At 36.8% G+C, this 21,903-nt stretch overlaps 2 protein-coding genes across 3 annotated transcripts; both read right to left on the bottom strand.

Annotated features, from left to right (window-relative positions):
* Nucleotides 1-2,395: 2,395 nt before the first annotated feature.
* Nucleotides 2,396-3,986, bottom strand: LOC109098172 (C-C motif chemokine 19-like). Its single transcript, XM_019111785.2, has 4 exons — nt 3,829-3,986; nt 3,579-3,699; nt 3,370-3,488; nt 2,396-2,825 (listed from the first exon to the last, which is right to left on the bottom strand). Exons 1-4 carry the CDS (start codon nt 3,896-3,898, stop codon nt 2,803-2,805), a joined length of 333 nt encoding a protein of 110 aa, XP_018967330.2. The 5' UTR covers nt 3,899-3,986; the 3' UTR covers nt 2,396-2,802.
* A 4,757-nt stretch (nt 3,987-8,743) lies between these two features.
* Nucleotides 8,744-18,588, bottom strand: LOC109097849 (GPI ethanolamine phosphate transferase 3-like). Of its 2 annotated transcripts, none has more exons than XM_019111469.2 (11): nt 18,347-18,588; nt 16,699-17,180; nt 15,903-16,046; nt 15,623-15,746; nt 15,351-15,510; nt 14,514-14,693; nt 12,842-14,387; nt 12,547-12,750; nt 12,271-12,458; nt 10,761-10,831; nt 8,744-10,283 (listed from the first exon to the last, which is right to left on the bottom strand). In XM_019111469.2, exons 2-11 carry the CDS (start codon nt 17,177-17,179, stop codon nt 10,154-10,156), a joined length of 3,228 nt encoding a protein of 1,075 aa, XP_018967014.1. In that variant the 5' UTR covers nt 17,180; nt 18,347-18,588; the 3' UTR covers nt 8,744-10,153. The 2 variants fall into 2 exon arrangements, with proteins under 2 accessions (XP_018967014.1, XP_042620791.1); XM_042764857.1 differs by lacking the exon at nt 18,347-18,588 and adding an exon at nt 18,234-18,345.
* Between the last annotated feature and the right edge of the window lie 3,315 nt (nt 18,589-21,903).

Raw genomic sequence — 21,903 nt, 5'->3', positions numbered from 1 at the left:
GGTTGTAATTGGCCTGTGAATAAATTTGTCATTAAAAGGCTCAGTAGGGGAGACCCCACTCATGGTCTTCCTGTGACACATCTGCCTGATTAAAGAGGTCAAGAAGCCAGAACTACGATTTTTTTTTACTGTCCTCACCCCTTTCGGCAATGTTACATAATAAGGGTTAAAAATATTCTCTACAAAAATAATTGTGTTCTTTGTTTAGAACAGTTGGTGTTTTTTCCCTAAAAGTAGTGCTAATCAAAGATGTTGATTCTGTATTAATGAAAGACTGATTGATCACTGCCAGACTGATTATAAGTCTGATTATATCGTTGGGATAGTGTAAATGGTTAGGCCTTGTAAAAGAATATCAACATTTATGGCATGTCTGCTGGTTTCATATAATGCATTCTCAAGGGAAATGTGAACCTTTACCACAGAGATCTATAGCCATAGCTATTCATGAATGTTAGAATATCAATTCTGGTTATGTTGAGATGGTCCTATATATGATGGGTCCCCATACAGAGACCTCAGATATGCATGCAAATAGTAATTTACTCTTTTTTTACTTTAAATTCCTATCATGTGAATAGCCATTGCATTTATTATTATTTTTTACATTCTTGGGTTTATATGTAACATTTTAAGCATGCTGCCAAGTTAATTTTTTTATATATACACTACCATTCAAAACTTTTTTTTAAAGAAATAAAATAAAATGCTAGAACAATAGAACAATAGATAGAATAATAGAATGATAGAACAATGGATAGATAGATAGAATGATAGAATAAAATGAAAGAAGGACAGATCGAATATAGAATGACAGAACGATAGGTAGAAAGAACAATCAATAGAATGATAGATTTTGGAGTGATCTGTTCCTTTAAGATCTGTAAGGATCGAGTTTCCTGCATTTTAAACAGTCTCTGTATTCTATTTTTCCCGGTCTTTTTTCTTCTGTCCATTCATTCCTCCTTGGGTCAAGTAAAGGCTCTTCAAACATCCTCTCAGAATCTCTTTTTGTTTCTGACTTTTCTCTTTCTCCCACTCTTTCAGTCTTCCAGCCTCAGCATCGCTCAGTGCCCAGCAGACCTGGGAGAAAATAAAAGAGTGGGTCTCTGCCTTCTCTTTTTCTGTATCCTGGAGGAGAAATCTGACAGAGCAAGGGAATGACCGAAAAGAGAGAGAGGGAGTCTGGGGGTGGGGGTGGGGGTTAACAGGCTAAATGGACTAGTGAAGCACAGAAGAGCTAATGGATGAAGCCTGTGGGGTCAGATCATTCAGTACAGCTCCTGGACCCCCCTACATGTGTACTAATGCAGCACACTGGTCCAGAGACCTGGGCTGAATCCCAATCCACTTACTTATACTAAGCACTACAAGTATGCCCTTGTGAAAAAAGAAGTACACTTTAGCATACTTTTCGGAAGAGTACTTATTACAGGAATAATGTACTTTAAAAATATATAAATACTTATGTGCAGACTGTAAATGATGGTTTCAACAGTTTTAGCTTAGCATTTATTTAATGTAGAACAGTTTCTGTTTTTCTTTGCTAAGATTTCTGTGTCAGCTTTGAATTTATCCACCTTTGAGTTTGAGCTTTTCAGTGCATTCTATGCTGGAGGGCTGCAAAGAATTCTGGGGCATCTGGATTGTGGGTTTTTGGGTATTTCTGAGCAAATTTGTATATCTGGAATCAACTGCAGATTGATTTCACAACTGAAAGCATGGTCTGGATTACTGTCCAACTGATGGGATGACAATGAAGGCAATACAGTCAGTTTTCATCTACCTCATGCACAGAGCTGATCTGACAATTATTCTCAACATATATTCACAAGAGATTAATCATTTACTTGTTAAAATGTTGCACTTTTTATAGTTTCAATCAATATATTGTGTGAAAGTCTCAACAAATATAAATTGATTCAACTTCATTTTCCTCTGTGGGTAGTGTTCATATTGCAGTTTGGGCATGGCCAGATGATGCACTGCTTTTTTGTGCAGTATATTATTTAGAAATATTATGTAATCATTGGTGACACTACAGCGAGATTATAGATACATCAAACAGGTTTGAATAGCGCTTCACTATAGTCTAGAGGTTGAATGCGTCCTACACAAATAACCATTGTAAAGGTCACTTGGGCTGCTTCAGCTCTCCTATAATGTGTATGCTGAGTGAGTGTTATTTTGGATGCAGAGCATGTGTGAAAGTCAGGACCTCTTTACAATCTCTTTACAAAGTTGCTGCAACAATACTTTTTTTTAAATGAAACACAAAATACATATAGTTATTTTGATTTTGAGAAGGATTTGTTTGTTTGTTTTAAAGTAATTTGTTCATTTTTAGATGAATTTTTAGATTTCTGTAACTTGAAAAAAAGCATGCACACAAATGTCATATTTAAAATGGTAAAATCTTTTATTTATATTCCAAAATAGAAAGCGAAAATATAGAAAAATATTTTCATTCAATGGCTCAGGAATCAGTAACTTTATACAATGTAGACAGAATACAAACTCAGAAAGTGATGGAAATTAGAAATTAGTTAGCTTAAAATCTCTTCATGAAGACCATGTAGGGGAAGGGTTCACATTTCAAAAATAGCTCATATATTGTAAAGCTTATTCTTATTACAGTAGATTTACACTTGACCTGCTCCACTAGAGTACACATTTAGCAAACCTGTTAATGAATATTTACTATTAAGGTTAAGTAATATCAGCTATCTGTTCCAGTATCAGTATCATTCATGCATGTAGTGTGAGAGCAGGCTGGACCTGCATAATCTGTGATGGTGTCATTTACTGTTGTCTCTGCTTCTTTCCTGTAAGAAAAGAGAGAAAATTATGTTATATGTTATGTTATGTTATGTTATGTTATGTTATGTTATGTTATGTTATGTTATGTTATGTTATGTTATGTTATGTTATGTTATATGTTATATGTTATATGTTATGTTATGTTATACTAAATGTTGTTGATACATTGTTATGAGTTTTATGTTGTGTTCTAAATACTATATTATTTTTATTGATATATTATGTTATGTTGTAAATGTTATATTCTAAATGTTGGGTTGTGTTTTAAGTTTTAAATTAGGTTGTTATGTGTTGTGTTTTAAATGTTATGTTATGTTATGTTATGTTATGTTATGTTATGTTATGTTATCTGATACATGTTGTTACATTATCTCTTCTAAATGTTATGTTCTAAATGTTATGTTGTGTTTATTTGATGCTGCTAGGTGGTGAGTCCTAAATGCTATGTAATGTCATCTTATGTTATGCAAACAGAGCTTAAAAGCATGCATGTACATTTATATTATTTAAGTACTTAGACTTGATGATGAAATACCCACAAACACGTACCTCTAGATTTTTGGTGTTTTTTTACAGGTCCTGCTAGTATGTAGTCGATCAGTGGGCTCACCCAGTTATCGTCGCTTGGAAAGGGTGCGCAGAGCTTCAAGCCCTTCTTTGTGACAAATCTGTGGAAATACATTCATATTTAAATATGCAAAATCAAATACACCTTGAAGTGTGTAGAGGCATTTTGAAATGCATGTAATGCGACTTACATAGTGGCAGGAATTCTGCAGGCTCCATCACCGGTCTGAATGGTGAAGGACTTCACCACCTTCTGCGGGATGCGTCGGTTGCTGGTGTTTAGACAACAATCCGCTGCCCCATCGTCCTGAGCTGTGATAGTTAAACAGTACACAGAATGTTAACCATTAACAACATCAACAGTCTCAATTTAAAATGAACCTGATTAATTTACACATCTTGCAGAAGGATATTGTTAAAAAATTACACATTTTGACTGACCTGTTGTAAAGCTCCATAGACTGACGCTCAATAGAAGCAGAGCACCTGCCCAAAATGTCAGAGAGTTCATTTTGTCCCTCTGTATGTGTTCGTTCACCTGTGCCCAGTAGATATATGCCTCACTGCTGCTTGCACACCCTTTATATGCTTCTTAACAAACTTTCACTTTCTTTATGCTTTAAGGCATCCCTTTCCTGTAAATCATCCCTTATTAAAGAGCCCTTTCACCTTCTTTTGTTAACTGGAATTGGTGGCACCTCCCAAGTGATCCTTCATCTGAACTGGAGGGAAAGTTTCAACATGTTTTCTGGGCTTTTGAAATGTGCTTATCAGTGTCACTGCCTCATGAGAAACAAATGCGGTGAAAGTAAAGTTGTATTGCCAGATGTCACTCATAGCTGGAGGGAACAGGTTGTACATAAGTGGCTTTCGGACAAATTAGATGTTTAAATTCCATGTGTCCATTGTTAGATTTCATGTGCCTTTTAATCAGATGTTTTTGCGTTTATTCAATTACTTAAATATAAAATCAAATAAAGTGCATGCAGCTCTGCATTGAATTCATAATTGCTCAAGTGTCCACACTGATTTGTGAGTGCAAATACTTTAAAATTAAATTAACTTAAAATTAATAAATAATAAAACATTTTCAGCACTGAGGTTTCCAACTGCTCTTATCTGAATATACATATCTGGCCAACTAATATCTGCAGTATCTGGTTCAGTACTTGAACATGCTTTACCTATGGATATCTGATGTGGTATTGTACCATTTATAGTCATAATGGTTATGATAATAATCATTTCATGACTCTTTTATCTAATATCTTAACTCTTATGAACATATTTGAAGATATTTAAATATCAAAACTTACAAATTCTCGCCAAACCACAGGTTGTTTGATTGACAGCACTACTAATATGTGGGTTCATGTGTTTTTGGGTGTAACCCTGAATGAACATGTACCTGCTGTTGCCGACAGGTAAGCAATGAATGCTATCAGAAGATTATGATGTAACTTGCTTAGTATTTTTTAATAGCATTACTGACTACCTGTATTTTTATGCTACTGTATGAATTACCATTCATTGACAGATTTTTATTATATATTTCTCTGCTGTAAAACTGTTTTATACCAGAAATAAATAAATACATATTTTCTGTGAATGTATAAATGGCTCAGAGCAGCTGAAGTGTGCAGAGAAATGGCCTTTGTTTTGGCAATACTGGTAGTGTTATGTTTCAGGCATGCATCTACATGTGGATGCTAAATATATGCATGGAATACAGCCAGCAACGTGTCTGAAGGCCTCGGACATGTGTTAATTAAGCAGAAAAAAAAAACGGCCCATATCCTGAAATCCTGCACAATTAATACTTCCTCAAGGGCTGTAGCCTCCACACACACAGCCAGGTCTTCATTCTGTGCTGGGATCTCATGAGCCCTAATGAAGCGTGAAGAGATGAACAGACGATTTTGCTCCTCTACTTGATTTCAAGCGGTTTGAATTCTAACTACAGCTGCATTCAGTTTTCAGTCATTACTTCAAGATTGTCAGAGAATGAGCCACATGCCGTGTCACTTCCTATATGATGACTCACTTCCACCTGGGCCATAGTAACTGCAGCAGGTCAAGAAGTAATCAAGCTGATTTGTCAGCGAAGGATGTGATAAGAAATTACAGACAATCAGGACTAACCCAAGGCTAGTCAAAAGTTCTTGATGAATATCTTTTGCTCATGATACAGCACCACTATTAAAGTTTTTTTTGTTTTTTTAATTGAAATGAAATTATCTTTTAATTAATTATAATGTCTTAAAAAATAATATATAAAAATTATGTTTTATATATATATATATATATATATATATATATATATATTCAAAGGAAAAATAAAAACTCAGTTTCTGATATTTAAGACTTGCTACCTTGACACAGTGAGTTATTACCTTGACACAGGAGCTCCATTGTTATTTGTTTATTTCATTTATGCATGCTTCTGCCTGTTGGCTTCACCACATAACTTGCATTTTCAAGAATTTTTTATTTTTTTTATTTATTTTTTTTAATTCAGACCGCCCAAAAAATATCAAAGTGAATTTTAATATAGAAATTTTAAATGCTCATCATAGAAAATGTGCATTGAAGTCGGTGGATTAATGAACTACATTTTCATTATTTGTTAATAAAAATAATTATTTTGATGTTGCCAGCACTTGAACTAAATAGCAAAGTATTACGTTATAACATTCATCCAGTTATACAATAATTGTGTTATGTAACATTTTAGTTTCTTTCATCAGTATGTATATGATTTTTATACCGTTGTACAACAGTTGGCTTTCATTTACACTGAGAACAGTTGTAGATTTGAAAGAGATGTTTTATCTGTTCTCTATCTACAGATTTAGACTTGCCATAACTTCAGAACGGGATTTATGAAATATTTGTGGTTAGTAATTGGCGAAAGTTGTTTAAATTGCAAGATGCTCTAATAACAAGACGTTCTGTTCATTTGGAGGTTCAACTCATTGTGCTCATGATGAATGGCAAAGATTTGTCTCCCTTGTATAGGCTCGCCCACGACTAAAAGCGCTTGTTTGTACAAGAGGCTCAAATTTACTTTCTTTCAATGGAAAAAAATAAAAGGCTCTTCCCACAGTCAGGTCGTGCAGTTGCCAGATCTGTCTGGAATCCGTACAAAATAAACTCATCGCAGAAATCTACAGCTCTCCAAAAAGATTGATTCTTATCGCGGAGACTCTGAAGCTTTAATGTAGTTTTAATGTCTTCCAGGGTCACGTAGGTGCAAACCACCGACATAGAGTTACTAGTATGTTGGCTGGGTTATGTTAAATGCTATTTTCTATTACAAAATTATTATTTTTTCTTATACATGGTCATCTTTCTGATTTGAGGTCGAACAGTCTGGCTCTTAAATTTCATTTAATTAATAAATATATTAATTAACATGAAAGATGATGCATACATTTAATATAATTCAATTTAAGGGGAAACTATTGTCCCTTAATGGAAATATTTATTTATTTATTTATCCATTCATTAAGTTTTTTCCCCCGATTTTGGATTATTCTTCATTTTTTTGTCCTGGCTTCAAAATCCTGCAATGTGTGTTACAGAAACCCTAGTCTACAGATAAAGATAAAGATTAACTGACAACTGCAAGATCATCCCTGTTTCTTGGAATCAAACCATGGCTGCGGAAATCCCCTTTTGACTGCCAGGTAAGGTTACGTGGGAGAACCATTTTCAAGAAGACCTATCAGGTATGCAGGATTTTATAGATCTTTCTCTCCAGATAAGCAGGATCTTCCGATCAGACTTTGCACCTGTTACGCAGACTGAACCAGAGGTCTGATATGGCTGTAGGTATTTCTGAGATAAACTGTAGCATTGGTTTGCTAAATGGACTTTGGAAGTTTACCGTCACACTCAACACATCGTTTCATTGATAAAATCTGCTTAATCTCTCAAATTTCCTTGTTTTAAAACTCTTCTTTATGTTTGTGCAGTGAGCCTGCTATGATATGAGAGATTGTATTGTAGTTCAGGAACAAAGGACAATCGGGAAAGTCCGTAAGATTAGTTTGTTTATGTTCCAGTCACAGATGGTCATGGGTAATTTCTTAACATGATGGACAGGTATTTCATACTTTGATGTAGGGCACAAAGGGTGTGCCCACCTGCTTGGCTAATTGTGTTCTGTAGGTTGTAGTGGTGGGGGGGGGGGGGGAAGATATATATATATAAATAAATGTGTTAATTTAGAGTTTTTCTGAATTGCTAAAACACATTTCTTGAAACATCACTCATTTTCTCAAAACCTTAAACACAAATCCAAACCTTCAAACTAAATTCACAGAACCCCTGACTATTCTGGCAAAATCAAACAATCACTTCAAAACCATTTCACCTGTAGTCAAAATCAAACAAAGCTTTCAAATCATACGCACAAATAATAATAATAATATACACACTACAGATCATTCATTTGACACTATACTTCAAAAAATGCAGAACACCGTGTCCATTATTGAAGGTATCCTGGTAGTGTGCTAAACTAATAAAGGTTTCTGAACATGAGGGATCGTCCCGGATGAGATCGTCATGTGAAAGGTCATCGTGTGGATCATTTTATTTATGGCTAAATTAGTATTCATTAATTTTACTAATAGTTAGATTGGGCAGGCCCTCACAAAAGGGCATTTAATAACAACAACAAAAAAACTGCCTTGACAAAAGGGCACTTTGGGCATCAAGGGGAAAAGGGGCTGCATCCTTAAATTACAAACTAGCATATAAATGTATAATTTTACGTTAAAAGGTTTGTCTTCAGTGTTCCTTTCAGTGCAGGATGCAATAAATAGGAAGTGACATACTGTATGTCAGTTATAAATAAATAGCTATTTCCTCCAGTGATGTTTAATAAATGGGTCATCTCACTGTTTTATTTTTATATTTTAATTTCTAACGTTTGCAGGTGAACTTTCAATAAATAATGTTGCCACCTCAGGGTCCCACAATATTAAGACATTATTCTTACCTGTATATAAAAAATAACATTATTTCTGCAAAAATTAATCACAGTTTTCTAAGTACTGATAAAGACTGTAAAAAGAAATACACATCTGTCTTAACATCTCTCCCTTAAATATGTGTGAAAGATCAAAAAGTTATTTGGTTACAAAGTAAGTATATTGCTTAAAAGCTATGTCACAGCATAACAGGATTGAATTCTGCTGGTCAGTCATTTCTGAGCATACCCTGACACTTACTGTCCGCAGGATCGATCAGATTTCATAGGGTGTTTTTAGATAAAACACTGCGCTCTGCAGGCAAACAGCTGCTCCTGCAAACAAAAAGAAACTAGAACACACACACAACCAACCACTTCAAATTGTATAAAATATTTAATTGATTTTCTCCCTTTTATCAATGAATTTAAACAATTTTAGGACAATTAAAATGATTCCTTTCACAGCTAATTCAATCATCAACCACACATTAAAACATTAAAAGCCACTGTATGTCTTGACAGTATTTTGCTTTTAAAAAAAAAAAAGTAAAAATAAAAAAATCAGCCCCTTACACACACACACACACAAATGCACCATGCAGAGCAGAAACCTATCTTCTATTGCATTATGGCTAAATTAACCTGAGCACATGATGTAATTATCTTCCCCGTGCATTTCTCACAAAAATGAGATCATATAAGACATTTAATCCATTAGTGAACTAAATATATGACAGCTAAATAAATAACAGTCAACGCAAACTGAATGAACACCGTTTCATTCACTAACATCAAACAAGGCAACCGTTAAAACTAGTGAGTTATCTAGGTGAGGAATTTAAAATAATAATTAAAAAAAACCTTTCAAACGGTGCAGAATATAACAGAAATGTTAATGGTTCAACCCTGATGCTTGAGTGGTTATTGCTAGGGAATAGACAGGACAACACATTAACAATGAACGGTTATCAAACAAAATTCAAGCTTTAAAAATAAAAATAGTTCCAATCCACTGCTGAAATCAATGACTCCCTTAAGCATGCACTTCTAGTTTTTAAAGGGATAGTTCAACCCAAACCCAAAAAATTCTGTCATCATTACTCCAAACCTGTATGACTTTCTTTCTTCTGAAAAACACAACAGGTGTGCTGTGGCAGAATGCCCATGCTGCTCTTTTCCATACAACGAATGCAAATGGTGACCACAATTGTGCCCGGCCCCAATCCACTATTAAAGTATGGAGCAACTTGGTCATCTAGATAACTGCTTTGAGGTTTGGAACAACATCAGGGTGGAAATGATAATAAAATTTACATTTAAGCTGAACTAGCCCTTTAAATATTTGAACAGCGGGGGGGGGGGGGGGGTTTCGTGTTCATAACATAGCAACACTGTGGATTTCATGTAGCCCTTCAATATAATAACTTCTAATTGTCTCTATAATAACCTTGTGGAACATGGCAGTAAAAAGGCATGCACAAAGATCATCTTTTCTCTCTCTTCTTCAATACAGAGGCAGCAGAGCAACAAAGGCTGACCGTTCAATAGCTTGTTGAAAGCTTTTATAAAATATCAGCTTCGGTTTATTGACTTCTCTCACATATTCGAAAATGAGCAGATGCTTTAGACCTCTTTGGTCCAAAACAGACAAAGTCAGATGCAAAACAAATCTGGTTTCCTTTCGTATGGTTGGCAGTGGAGTCGAGGAGGATGACCAGCACATCTCTGAAGAGGTTTGGATTGGGTTTGTAGGAGGGAAAGGGGGCGTGGCCAGGGTAGCCAGTGCTACCTGGAGTTCTGAGGGAGGAGTTTCTTAAATAACCCGGCCACTGACACGTCCACCCTCATCACCATGGCAACCCCCAGTATCACAAACACACTGCCCACGATGAAACCCGATGCCTCAAACATCAATCTACCAAAAAAAAAAAAAGAATACATCTTAGAATGCAGTCATGAGAAGAGCTTTTTTTTGTCATTAACTTACACTGTCATAAATCCACAGTGGATCCCTGTGTGGGTTTGTTCGTAATGACACCAAATTCATCACTACATTAAATTACCTCTTGTGAAAGTCAAGAGTTGTTATTAAACTCTTAGTCATAATTCAGGGTTAACATCATCTACTTACAAAGCGTGACAGTTAGCGGGCTAAACTCTCTTTACATGAAAAGCAAGTGGTGTGTGGGTGAATTTTAGTGAAGTTATAAAGGACCTCGTACGAAACAACATTGTCAAACAACACCAACCACCATTGTTCAACCCACCAACGAGTCTATTTCGAAAATGTGCACATTCCTAGATCATTTCATCAATTCCTTAAAATAAAAAAAGACAGAAAGCGATAAGAGGTAGAAGAGAAAGAAACAATAAGTTAGAGATGGTGACTCACTTGGGTGCAAACACTTTCCACACCATGAGGTGTCTCCTGAGGATGGCTGCAGCACAAACCGACGCAAAAACCTAAAGGTAAACAAGTTATTTATAATTGATGTTCCATTTTACAAAAGCGTATAAATCACACTAGATGAGAACACATTAGCCTGCTAAGCCTCTTCACACCAAGTCTTACACAACTAAACACAAAAAAAATATATACTTTTCTTTATGGAACAATTCACACAGTCTGGTGAATGATAAAAAAAAAAAAAACGCTGTGTCACTATGAAGGAGGTGACAGAAACATTGTTTCAGTTAAAACAGAGGGTCTACAGATATGATCAAGCTAAATTAAAGATTTTTTTAAGACCATCTTACGTGACATTTAAGACCAAACCTGTGATGGGAATACACATTATATTACATATGTATATGAAATATTTAATGTGTTTAATGTAAAAAGAAAATCACTGCTGTCAAAAATGCTATTTATTATATCGATATACAGTGAACTTTTCATATCAGCAGCCAATATCCCAATACAAAATAACCCCATAAAAACATTGCATCACCGATATTTTTGATAGTGTAAACGATTTATTCTGAAGCAATATTTTCATCAGTATTCTATCAGCTTTTACATACTTAAATCTGCATGTTTTTAATATTTACCCCAGGATGTTATTTACCTTTATTAAGGCCAATATTTTTTAACCTTATTAAAAGGATGTGTCATCTTTCATGTCAAATTCTTATAGTTGATCAAGAAATTCAATATACACTACAGGGCTGTTACCAATCAAATTAAATAATTTAACCTGCGCAATTCCTACTGCAATAAATACATTTTATGAGATTAATGTTTTAAATACAATTTTGAATATACAAATAAGAAATGTTGGGGGGAAATGCATACTTTTAAACATGAGGCTAAACCACCAGTAGGTGGCGGTAATTAACCGATTCCTTCAAAACGCTAAATCATTCAGTAACAAAAACACTTGGAGAATGTGCAATACTTCTGTTGTGATCTGTTTGGAACTATTTTTGAATTGTGTCTAAAATGTAAGTAACTTAATATACTTAACTACTTGTTTGTTGACTTAAAATCATTGCAACATTTGCAATCATGAAAGTATTCAGCAAAATAGCCCCCTTGTCATGGTATGTTATTTAACTATATCATGTTATAAATAATTATAAAAAAAATTTTGATCTGTGAGTTTCTTTACGTCTTCCGTTACGCTCATTTGATTTGATTTCTCCATGAAAGTCTTTCACAGAGGCACAAGCCTCAAAAGCGAGACATTAATACCAGAAATACACTATCCATTATCAATCGCTATTTAAGACTGGAGTAATCTTTGCGGTAACGTGACCGAAAATATTTAAGAGCCACAGAATCTGAATTTAAGAGATTTTAAGACTTTTTAAGGACCTGCAGCCACCCTGTAAAAATCTTGTTGTGCACGATTTTTGTGCCCAACTTAATGTGAGCATTATGCAATACAATTTGAACACACCTGTGCTCCATTCACAAAGAGGTAGCGTGCAGTGAGCTGCAAGAGACCCGAGCTGAACTTCTGAGGGTTCTCTCTCAGTCTCATCTCCATGACAGCGTCCTCGCTCTCCTCCGCTCCTGCTGAGCGCGTAGAACGGGTCCCACGCACCTCGCACACCAGAGGCCAGAACAGCAGCAAAGGACAACCAACTGCATGTGTAAATTAGTGATCATTAGAAATAAGAGATTAAAGAGATTAAAGATAATTCTAATACAGAAATATATACAATGTGAATACCTGCAAAGATGATGTGAGAGGAGAAGGTGTTGAGGGTCACCAATGAGGCAGGAAGAGCAGTGCCTGTGTGACCTTGAGGAAAGCCCACAAATGCTGCACCCCACTGAATGGAGGGGAAGGTTGGGAGGTGTCCTGTTGCATGGAAAAACTGTGTGGCTGCCAGAGACCATGAAACCACTGGAGCCCATGGCACACTAAAACCATCTAGGAGGGTTAAAGAAATAAGATTTATTGCATCAGTAGTAATAGCTCAGCAAGCCATAAGATGTGGAGCTAATAATGGAGTGCGTCTTACTGGAGTGCTTGTGAAGGCTGGAGAGGTTGGTGCTACAGGCATGGATGTGCAGCATGGCTCCGGCCTCCAGCAAGAGAAGCAGGAAGGCAAGAGCCATTCCCTCCGGATGGAGAAGCAGAAGCACCAACCCCAGGAGTCCACAAAGCAGAACCAATGGGGCAGAGTACACTGTACCCAGCCCGTAAGCCTCCACAGCTGGCCTGCTGTCTGCTTCACCACTTTCTGTGCCCCCGTCCTCCAGCGAGTGTCGGATGCGCTGATACAACTGTGGTATGAGGTGGTGCAGTTCAGCCTGCGGACTGATTCCTGTACTGGCTCGGTACTTCGGGGGTGGCAGGGATGTTCCTCGAGAGTTCAATGGAGTCCTTGACTTGAGGAACACGGTCATAGGGTCCACCCACAGCAGGATCAGTCCCAGGCCTAGTAAGCAGGAAGTGGCCCTAGGCAGGAACACTTGAGCTAGGCCGATAAGTTCAGACAAACTCCTGAAGGTGTCCTCTGGGGTGGCACTAACCGCCCAGTGCAACCCCATGCAAACACAGGCCAGGGGTAAGAGAAAGCAGGCCGAAAACAGAGTCACACTGGTACAGTTAAGGTTCCCGTAATGTCTGAGCCATCGATGTAGAAGGTATCCCCACAAGGCTAGTGAGCCAACGGAGAGGACATAGTGGAGGTTGCGCAGTTGGCTGTTCTGTACTCGTGAGAGCGGGGAGAGGAAAGATGAGGGCTGGCAGGTGCCCTGCTCCTCTCGGCAGTTGTGGAAGGAGAGGGATAGGTAGAGCGATCCCACCAGCACTCCCAACCATACCAACAAGATGGTGGCCTGCCGTCTAACCACTGAGGACGGCAGTGCTGTTGAGAGCCGCTGAAGTGGCTTCTGGGTGTCTGGTGGGGGAAGTGGCACCAGGAGTCCATCCCAGTTTAGACGGAGAGGAACATAGATGCTTAACGTGAAGAGCAAGAAGGTAACCACGTTTCCCTCATAGATGACATAGCTGTCCGAGAGTAGGGAGGCACAGCGCAGGAAAAGCACCAGCAGGGCCGGAGTGAGGAGGCCAGAAGGTGACCACGTCCCTTTTGGAGAAACTCCATGAGTCTTCCATAGAAACAAAACTTCAGAAAAAAGTGCTGCAGCTCCCACACACCACGAGATCTCTAAATAACCTTGCGAGAACAGCTGACCTGCAGCTACAACTAGTCCCACCACCAACCCTGAGAGTACGGGCAACTTCAGCAGGCCTTCCTGAATCACTACATGAGACGACTCAGAAAGGATGTAACACAGCATACAGGCAACTCCTAATATTAAAAGCCCAGCAGCCATTTTGAAAGGGTTAAAACGGGCCCAGGAGGCTCTACAAGTCTCCCTGACAGCTGTCAGATAGTTCTGCATGGAGACGACTAGCTCAGGAGAGGGAAGATGGCCCTTGTGGTCAGTGGCCAAGTACTGGGAGGAAATGTTTGAGAAGTCAGCCCGCAGCTGAGACAGACTGTCTGGTGGGATGTCTTTGGCCATGTTAGAGTAGGTCTCCAAGAAGCGGTTTACCTTTAAAGACAGACAAAATCAGACAGAATTAAGCTAAGTTTATCACAATTGATGACATGAAATACAAGACAATGCAGGCAAACATAATTACACCTCAAAACACAGGCGAAGAGAAATTCCTCTAACCTGTTTAACGTTAATCCACAGTGCCTCAGCCTGGCTGAGTCCTGTAGGTGCACCCCGGGAGCCATTCTGAGGAAAAAGTGGCAGAAGAACCTGGCCCACACTGCTATAAGGAATAGGAATTCCCAGCAGAAGTGCCAGCGTTGGCACCAGATCAGTCTGAGGTACCACCTCAGGTTCCACCTACAAACATAAACATGCTGAACTCCAAACATATAGAAAAAGGCCAAAGATAACCCAAAGACAAAATTTAAATTCCTCTCTCATAGAGGCACTATTTTCACATTTTAGGAAATGGGAAATGCGGAAAAGGCTCATAATTCTGCTTTTTTAAAATTAAACAACTTGGTTTGAGTTTCCATTTCAAGATTTCAATATACACATGGTCTAAACATAAAATATATGGATTGATATATTCTTTCCCATTTTAAATAATTTGCTATTAAGTACATATATTTTAATATATTATTTGAATTAAAGTTGCTGCAGCTAGTTGATTTTGGACGAAAGTCTCTGACTTTTGAGGAGGTTGCAATTTCATGCATGTTTGTTTAAAAAGTTTATAATTAAATAATTACATACATTTACATAGTATGGCTTACTTGTCATCATTACATTTCATTATTCAAAATTAAAGTCTCTGCACTTAAGTGTAACACAAGTAAACAGTACTAATGCAAATACAGACAAGTAGTGTTGACTACAGCTTTACTACAGTATCATTTTTGTGTGCCACCCTGAAATTTTCTCCACCTGACCACCCAGCTAAATTTTTCCTGGACACACCAGTGTGGTTGTAGATTATTAAATACAGACAAATCATAACAGTGTCTCTTTTACCTGGGAGCCTGGTGCTGGAAATAAGGGAGAGGAACTGTAGAGAAACAGAGCAGCATCTGTCTCTTTCTGGCTTTCTCCACCATGATCCCCAGTGTCTGTCATTCCATGATCACCCATCACCACCAGCAGGGTGTCATTCTTCAGACGCTTTATCACTGACCTGGGGTCAGCGGTGAGACAGTAGCAGATGGAAAGCAAATGCATAATGCAAGAAAATATATAAAAACTGTAACATGGTAAAATGTGGGTAAACGAATGAGGCTACAGCTAACCTGATAACTCCATCCATCTGGGAGAGTTTCTCAGCCATCGCTGGGTGATCCGGGCCGAATCTGTGTCCACAGTGATCCACACCGAGGAAGTGAGCAATCAACACATCCCAGTCATCCCCCTCCACTAAAGAAAGAACACACAAACCCATAGCCTCTCATTCAGACACTGCGTTTACAGTGTAAACATGAGAGATATGTCCATCTATTTACAAGGTAAACAAAGGGAGATCTTAAACCAACCAGGCAAGTTCCTAATTGATGTGCTAATCATTCTGCTTACTGGTGGGATAAATGTTTTGGAGAATGCCGTTGTCAACGGTGTGCAAGTCCTTCACGTTGAAGGAGGGGAAGGGCAGCGATCTGTGGAACTTCTTGGGGAAGAGACTCACCCATGTGTCATCCCCCATAAAAACAACTCTCTTACCTTTAAACCAGGAGAAAAAAACACAACCATTAACAAAAACTAGCAAAGAATCTACACTTTAGATCATTCAATCTAAATATAACTCATTTAATTGAATAAAATAGTGGCTTTCTAAAATTCTACAAATGTCATAAATTGCAATAAAGCTTTCTGACAAAGAACATGATTATAGTAATATACTGCTATAAATATTGCTTTTTGTTTTAGCAAATATCACATAGGTCACACCCTGTATTTCTGTGATGCAAAGCTGAATATTCAACATCATTACTCCAGTCTTCAGTGTCACATGATCCTTCAGAAATCATTCTATTAGGCTTGAAACATTTCTGATTATTATTAGTGTTGTAAACAGTTTTTGTGGAAACCATGATAATTTTTTTTTAGGATTCTCTGATGAATAGAAACTTTGAAAGAGCAGCATTTATAAATCTCTTTACTGTCACTTTTGATCAGTTTAATGTAAAAGCGTCAAAGGTTTTGTGGGGGTTTTGCATGGTAATGAGATCTGGTGGAAGTGTGCAGAAAAGGCTATAAAATAATTATATAATGTGGGGGGAAAAATCCTAAAAATAGTCTTCTTTTTCTTTACAAAAACATAACTTTGACAGGTTGGGTTTAATGGAAAATACCAGTTGTAGGATTCACCCACCCACTTGGCCCAGCTGGTGCACTAGATTGTCTTCCAGAATGGCATTGGATGCAAAGTTGTTCCCCACGTCAATGAACGTGGGCAGGGAACCTGTGGTAAAGCCTTTGATCCTCTGCATAGTAGTGGTGGGCGGATCAGCCCGAAAGGTGTAGAGTCTGGCATGAGTGGCGTGTAATGATGCCATCTCATCTAACACGGGCAGCTTGTTCTCGAATGGTTTGGGTGCTGTGTTCTCCGGATCATATCGGGTGAAGTCGGCCTTCAGGGCGTCAATGATCAAGACCACTGCCCTACGAAAGCGTGGCTCACTCAGGCAGAAATCTCCTTTCACCTGGGCTCCTGGAGACAAGACGTCCGCACAGGTGCTCGTTCTGTTGACCTCCAGCCTGACTAGGAGGAAGCCTCCCACAAACAGAAAGATGCCCACATAAAATACTGAGCAGACCCAGATGAGGGCGACCAGGACAGGAAGTCTTCTCATTCTAGACAAGATGAGAAGGAGAATAAACATAGGGCTCTTTATGTAATTGGGGGTACATTTCACATCAACCAAAAAGTAAGATTATTTGTTATAGTTTAGTGTCCAAGCTACATTAAACACAATTTGGTATTCCAAGGGAAAGGATGTTTTCCTGGTCAATTCGTCAACTATGTTAGAGACAAACTGTGTGTCACACAGAGATTGGTTTTAAATAATTTTATGAATCATATATTTATTTTATTTTTGCAGATATGCACAGTCAATTTGGACAGAATTTTTGTTATGATCATTTTGGTATTTTTGACAATTGCTAAGAAAAACTCCAACATTTCCCATTCATTCTAGACTTAGAATGAGATTTAAAATAACTCCGAGAGGATATGAGAAGCAAGAATTATGTTAGAAATATATTAAAAGTTATATAAATACAGTACTGTTCAAATACTAAATTATATTAAGAATCATATTATGCTATCCAAGGATATTTTATCTGAAAATTGGCTCTACAGTGTAGGCCAACCACATGTTATTTTCTTGATCCTGTTAACCTCAAATTTGAATATATATCTTAATTAAAATCATGAAAAATAATGCAAACCAAAACAGTGGACCCTATAGTTGAAGGACAATTAATATACTCCTTAACAGGTTATTGTAGGTTTTATATTGAACAAAATAAGAGGACACATTCAGTATTGTTAAAAATAAAATCAACGTGTAAAAACATAACATCAAATGATGTGATAAAACGTTTGGTTTGTAACATAGCTGACCGCACATTTGATGACACAAGAAAAGTAAATATATTTTTAAAGAAAAAAATAATTAAATTTAACGTTAAAAAAAAAAAATTATATACAAATAAACATTCAAAAATAAACATGATGTTGACTGTAAAATTTTACTCATTTTTAATTCAGGATTCACTATCACTAGACATACAGCCAATGCAATTAGTTCCCTTCCTAGTCACCTAGTCACACACTAGTAGGTTTTGAGACACAACTACAACAAGCATTGTTACGTAGTAAATCAATACTGAAAATACACCAACCTTTAAGACGGTACTATGAAATTGACTGTATATATAAACCAAGCCTTACTAACGCACTTAAGACTGAGTGCATAAATGCAGGCGAGTGTGTGTTGCATGCTTCCAGTACTGACCTTGCTTCTCTGTGTTCGTCCTCTCTCTCTCTTCAGGAGCTGAAATGTAGCATCTGCAGGAGCCTGGAGCGCCGCAGGTTAACCGACATCTGGCCGCGACGCTATCAGAGCCTCACTGCTGCTCTACACTGGGGGACATGAAGCCTAATTGCATGTCGGTTTTATTGTAACACTGGTTATCTCGCACCCCGGTTTCCACTTCCGTTGACATGCGCAGTACGTCACAGGTAAAGCCGACTGTCAAAATAAAAGACACCGTTTACCGATATTCAAAATAAAAGCCTCTCGGGTCGCGCCACTTGACTGATCGCACGTTTATATTAACTTTATTACTTAAATATCTACTAAACCATAATGGGCCTTTTAATATAGCGTGTCCACTCGTGCTCAAGCGCAGGCATAAATCTCGCCGTAAAGCACCTGCAAAAATATTACACTATTACATACTAGAAAGGTTTTGTGAATGGAAAAGGTTGTGGGGCCTTACAGATTTTTTTCGGAGAGGAGGGGGCTTTGGAGTGAAAAAAAAACACTGTGTTAGATCAATGCGAAAGTCGACCTATGTTTTTACCATAGACGGTATGGTTTTTGCGCAGCATAAACAGTTATAAATGTGAACCAGTGCATGGACAAAACTGCAGTGACATCAGATCAGTGAGCACGATCAATCATTTTCTTTACTAAGATGCCAAACACAAACCAATTTGGAGAGGAAATGACCCTTTACTTTTGAAAACGCAAATGAACATCCATCCCACTCTTACACCAGTCACTGCTGACCACAATACAGGGACGTCTGATCACAAAGTCAACAATGAAAGGCACTGAGTGTGGAAATAATGGCACATCTGTGTGTGGGGCGAGATGTGCCATCCAGCTGCTGGCAGGTAAACAGAGACGAGCATGTGATGACAGGAAACATATAAAAGACCAGCCGGAAAAATGTGTGATTCAATGTGCACACTGCCATTTAGCACTTTGTTTCAGTTTGTTCAGCATTCACCTCTTTCATCCGAGATGACAACTGGTTTACCCATAATCCTCTTTGTTGCAGTGGCAGGTTTCCACAGTGGTAAGATTACATCACACATTTGTAATACCAGTTTTGAAACAAATGTGTATCTTATTATTATTCTTTTTTAATTAGAATAAAACTATATCATTATTTTATAAATTTTTAATTTTTAATATTATAATATGGTGTTTATATTATTAATATTGAACAGGTAATATATATATATATATATATATACATACATACATACATACATACATACATACATACACATTTTGTGTTTTGTTATTTTAAAATTAGAATAAAACTATATTATTATATTTTTAATAATATTATTATGTGATGTTTATATTATTAATATAGTATAAAATGTAAAATAATCACATCCAGAACAACTTAATTCAATTTAATATGTACATTTTTTGTAAAAAGATATATATATATATATATATATATATATATATATATATATATATATATATATATATATTATATTGCATTTTTTATTGTTTGTTTTGACAGTTTATTTTTATTAAGTATTATGATTTATTCAAGATTAATATCTCTTAGGCATCGAATGTTTCCATTTGTTTTGTTTTGGAATGATCTGTGCTTAGTTACCATTACTTTTTAATGAAGAAAAGTCCTTAATAACCATTTAATTCATCCTCGATGAGTTATAGATGGCCAAATAGCCAGCATTTTATACATTATCTGCATGTTGAGAAATATGAAAGCTGTGTATGACAGAAATTAAATTATACTTGTGCATTTTTGTGTTTGTAGTGATTTCATTTTCTCTGCAATGTGATAAAAACAACTGAATTGCCAGATGAGAGAGGTAACACTATTTCCAGATTGATTTGCTTTTTTCACTCAAATCTTATGTCGCAGTCAAAGATTTAGGGAAAAAGATAAATACAAATCAAACATCTGTTCTCTGTTTTGACTAATGTCCACATTTGAAGAGAACAGCGCGACACCACAAACAGGTGGGTCATTATTTCCCACGCCAGCCTGGCCTGCTCTGCGTAACTTCTGCTCATGTTGGAGGTCACTGAAATGACTCACTGATATATCTTATCTCATATCTCACACACATTAACTAAATGCTGAGATTCTCATTTCATCCCTTTCCTCAGATCAGTCTGAGGAGTATGAGGCTGCTCATGGGAAAGGTAAATGTGGAGCAAATCAAAAATGGGTTTAGGGCCATTTACTCAAACTCAATATGCTTTGACTCACTGACAGAATAAATATAAGGAACAACATATTTGGGTGATAAAAGTTTTTATCTGAATCCTTAACAGATGGAGAAAGGCAGTGACAGACACTACAGGTAAACAATGACCTTTTTCAAAACTTTATTTTCTGAAAAGATAATTTAAGTACAGAGATACTGATATTGCATTGCAGCATTCAATAAATGTAAATATATAAGACAAATACATATGCAACAGATGGATGGATGAATGGATGGACAAATAACAAATTGCATTTGATGAATATAAACATTATATATTACAGAGGAGGGAAATGATGAGGAATCAGAAGGGAAGTTGCTCAGGATCATTGTTAAAAAATCATTGATTCATATTTGTGGCCATTAACTGATTTTTATAGAGAAAAAAATTGCTTGAGGAGGAAGATGGTAAAGTGACACATATCTTTTACCAGTTATAAAATTAGATTAGATGGATTCAACTTTATTAAAGTACAAGAACAGAACCAATGAAATGCAGTTAGTTGTTATTATTATTAATTTGTCTGTTTATACTCTGTGAATAACCCTATAGATGGTGAGAGAGAGGCACTAACGGACGCTACAGGTAAAGACAATGAATATTTTCAGAAGTTTATTTGTCTAGAAAGATATGCATTTTTTACAGAACATTAAAAATAATGCATTGCAGCATACATTCATACGGCACTTCCCACAAATAGGGCCTTTTGAAACAAATAATTCGTGAAAATGTTAATTGTCAAGCGTAAAGAGGTCAAACTAAGTATTTTATGAGCTGTTTTATTTTGTGGTATACAAAATGTGGGACACACACACACACAAAATTTGGTGATTAAAATAAAATAATTATATTACTTCTAAAATAATTTCCTTAAATCAGTTCAACATATTATGTCAAAATTATGTCATTGTTATATGATTTTAACTATCTTTTTTGAAACAAAGTGTTCTTGTACTGAGCCACATGTGACAAAATCTCTTCCGGAATGTTTGATGTTTGTTTTGACGTAGGAGTGAACACCGGAAGTAACGCGCCCATAGGTAGGTCGAGCTCGGCGGAGATCCATTCATCACCACACGAGGGCGACAGTGCGTCACTCACTGTATTATTTACTCACTATTTGTATCCATATTTAGAGAAAATAATGATTGATTAGAGAAAAGAATGTTTCTAGTTCTTATCTATAGTGTTTTGTTATTTTCTGGAACACAGTGAGTAGGTTGAAGAGAATGTGAAAAGTTCTGGTGAGTTGTTAGCAAATTAAATCAAGAGTATGTGCTGAAGACTGAATCTTACAA

Source organism: Cyprinus carpio, chromosome A10 (genome assembly GCF_018340385.1).
Source record: "Cyprinus carpio isolate SPL01 chromosome A10, ASM1834038v1, whole genome shotgun sequence".
NCBI classification, from domain to species: Eukaryota; Metazoa; Chordata; class Actinopteri; order Cypriniformes; family Cyprinidae; genus Cyprinus; species Cyprinus carpio.
Note: the sequence above shows the minus strand (reverse complement) of the source record. Positions and strands in the feature narration are given on the sequence as shown.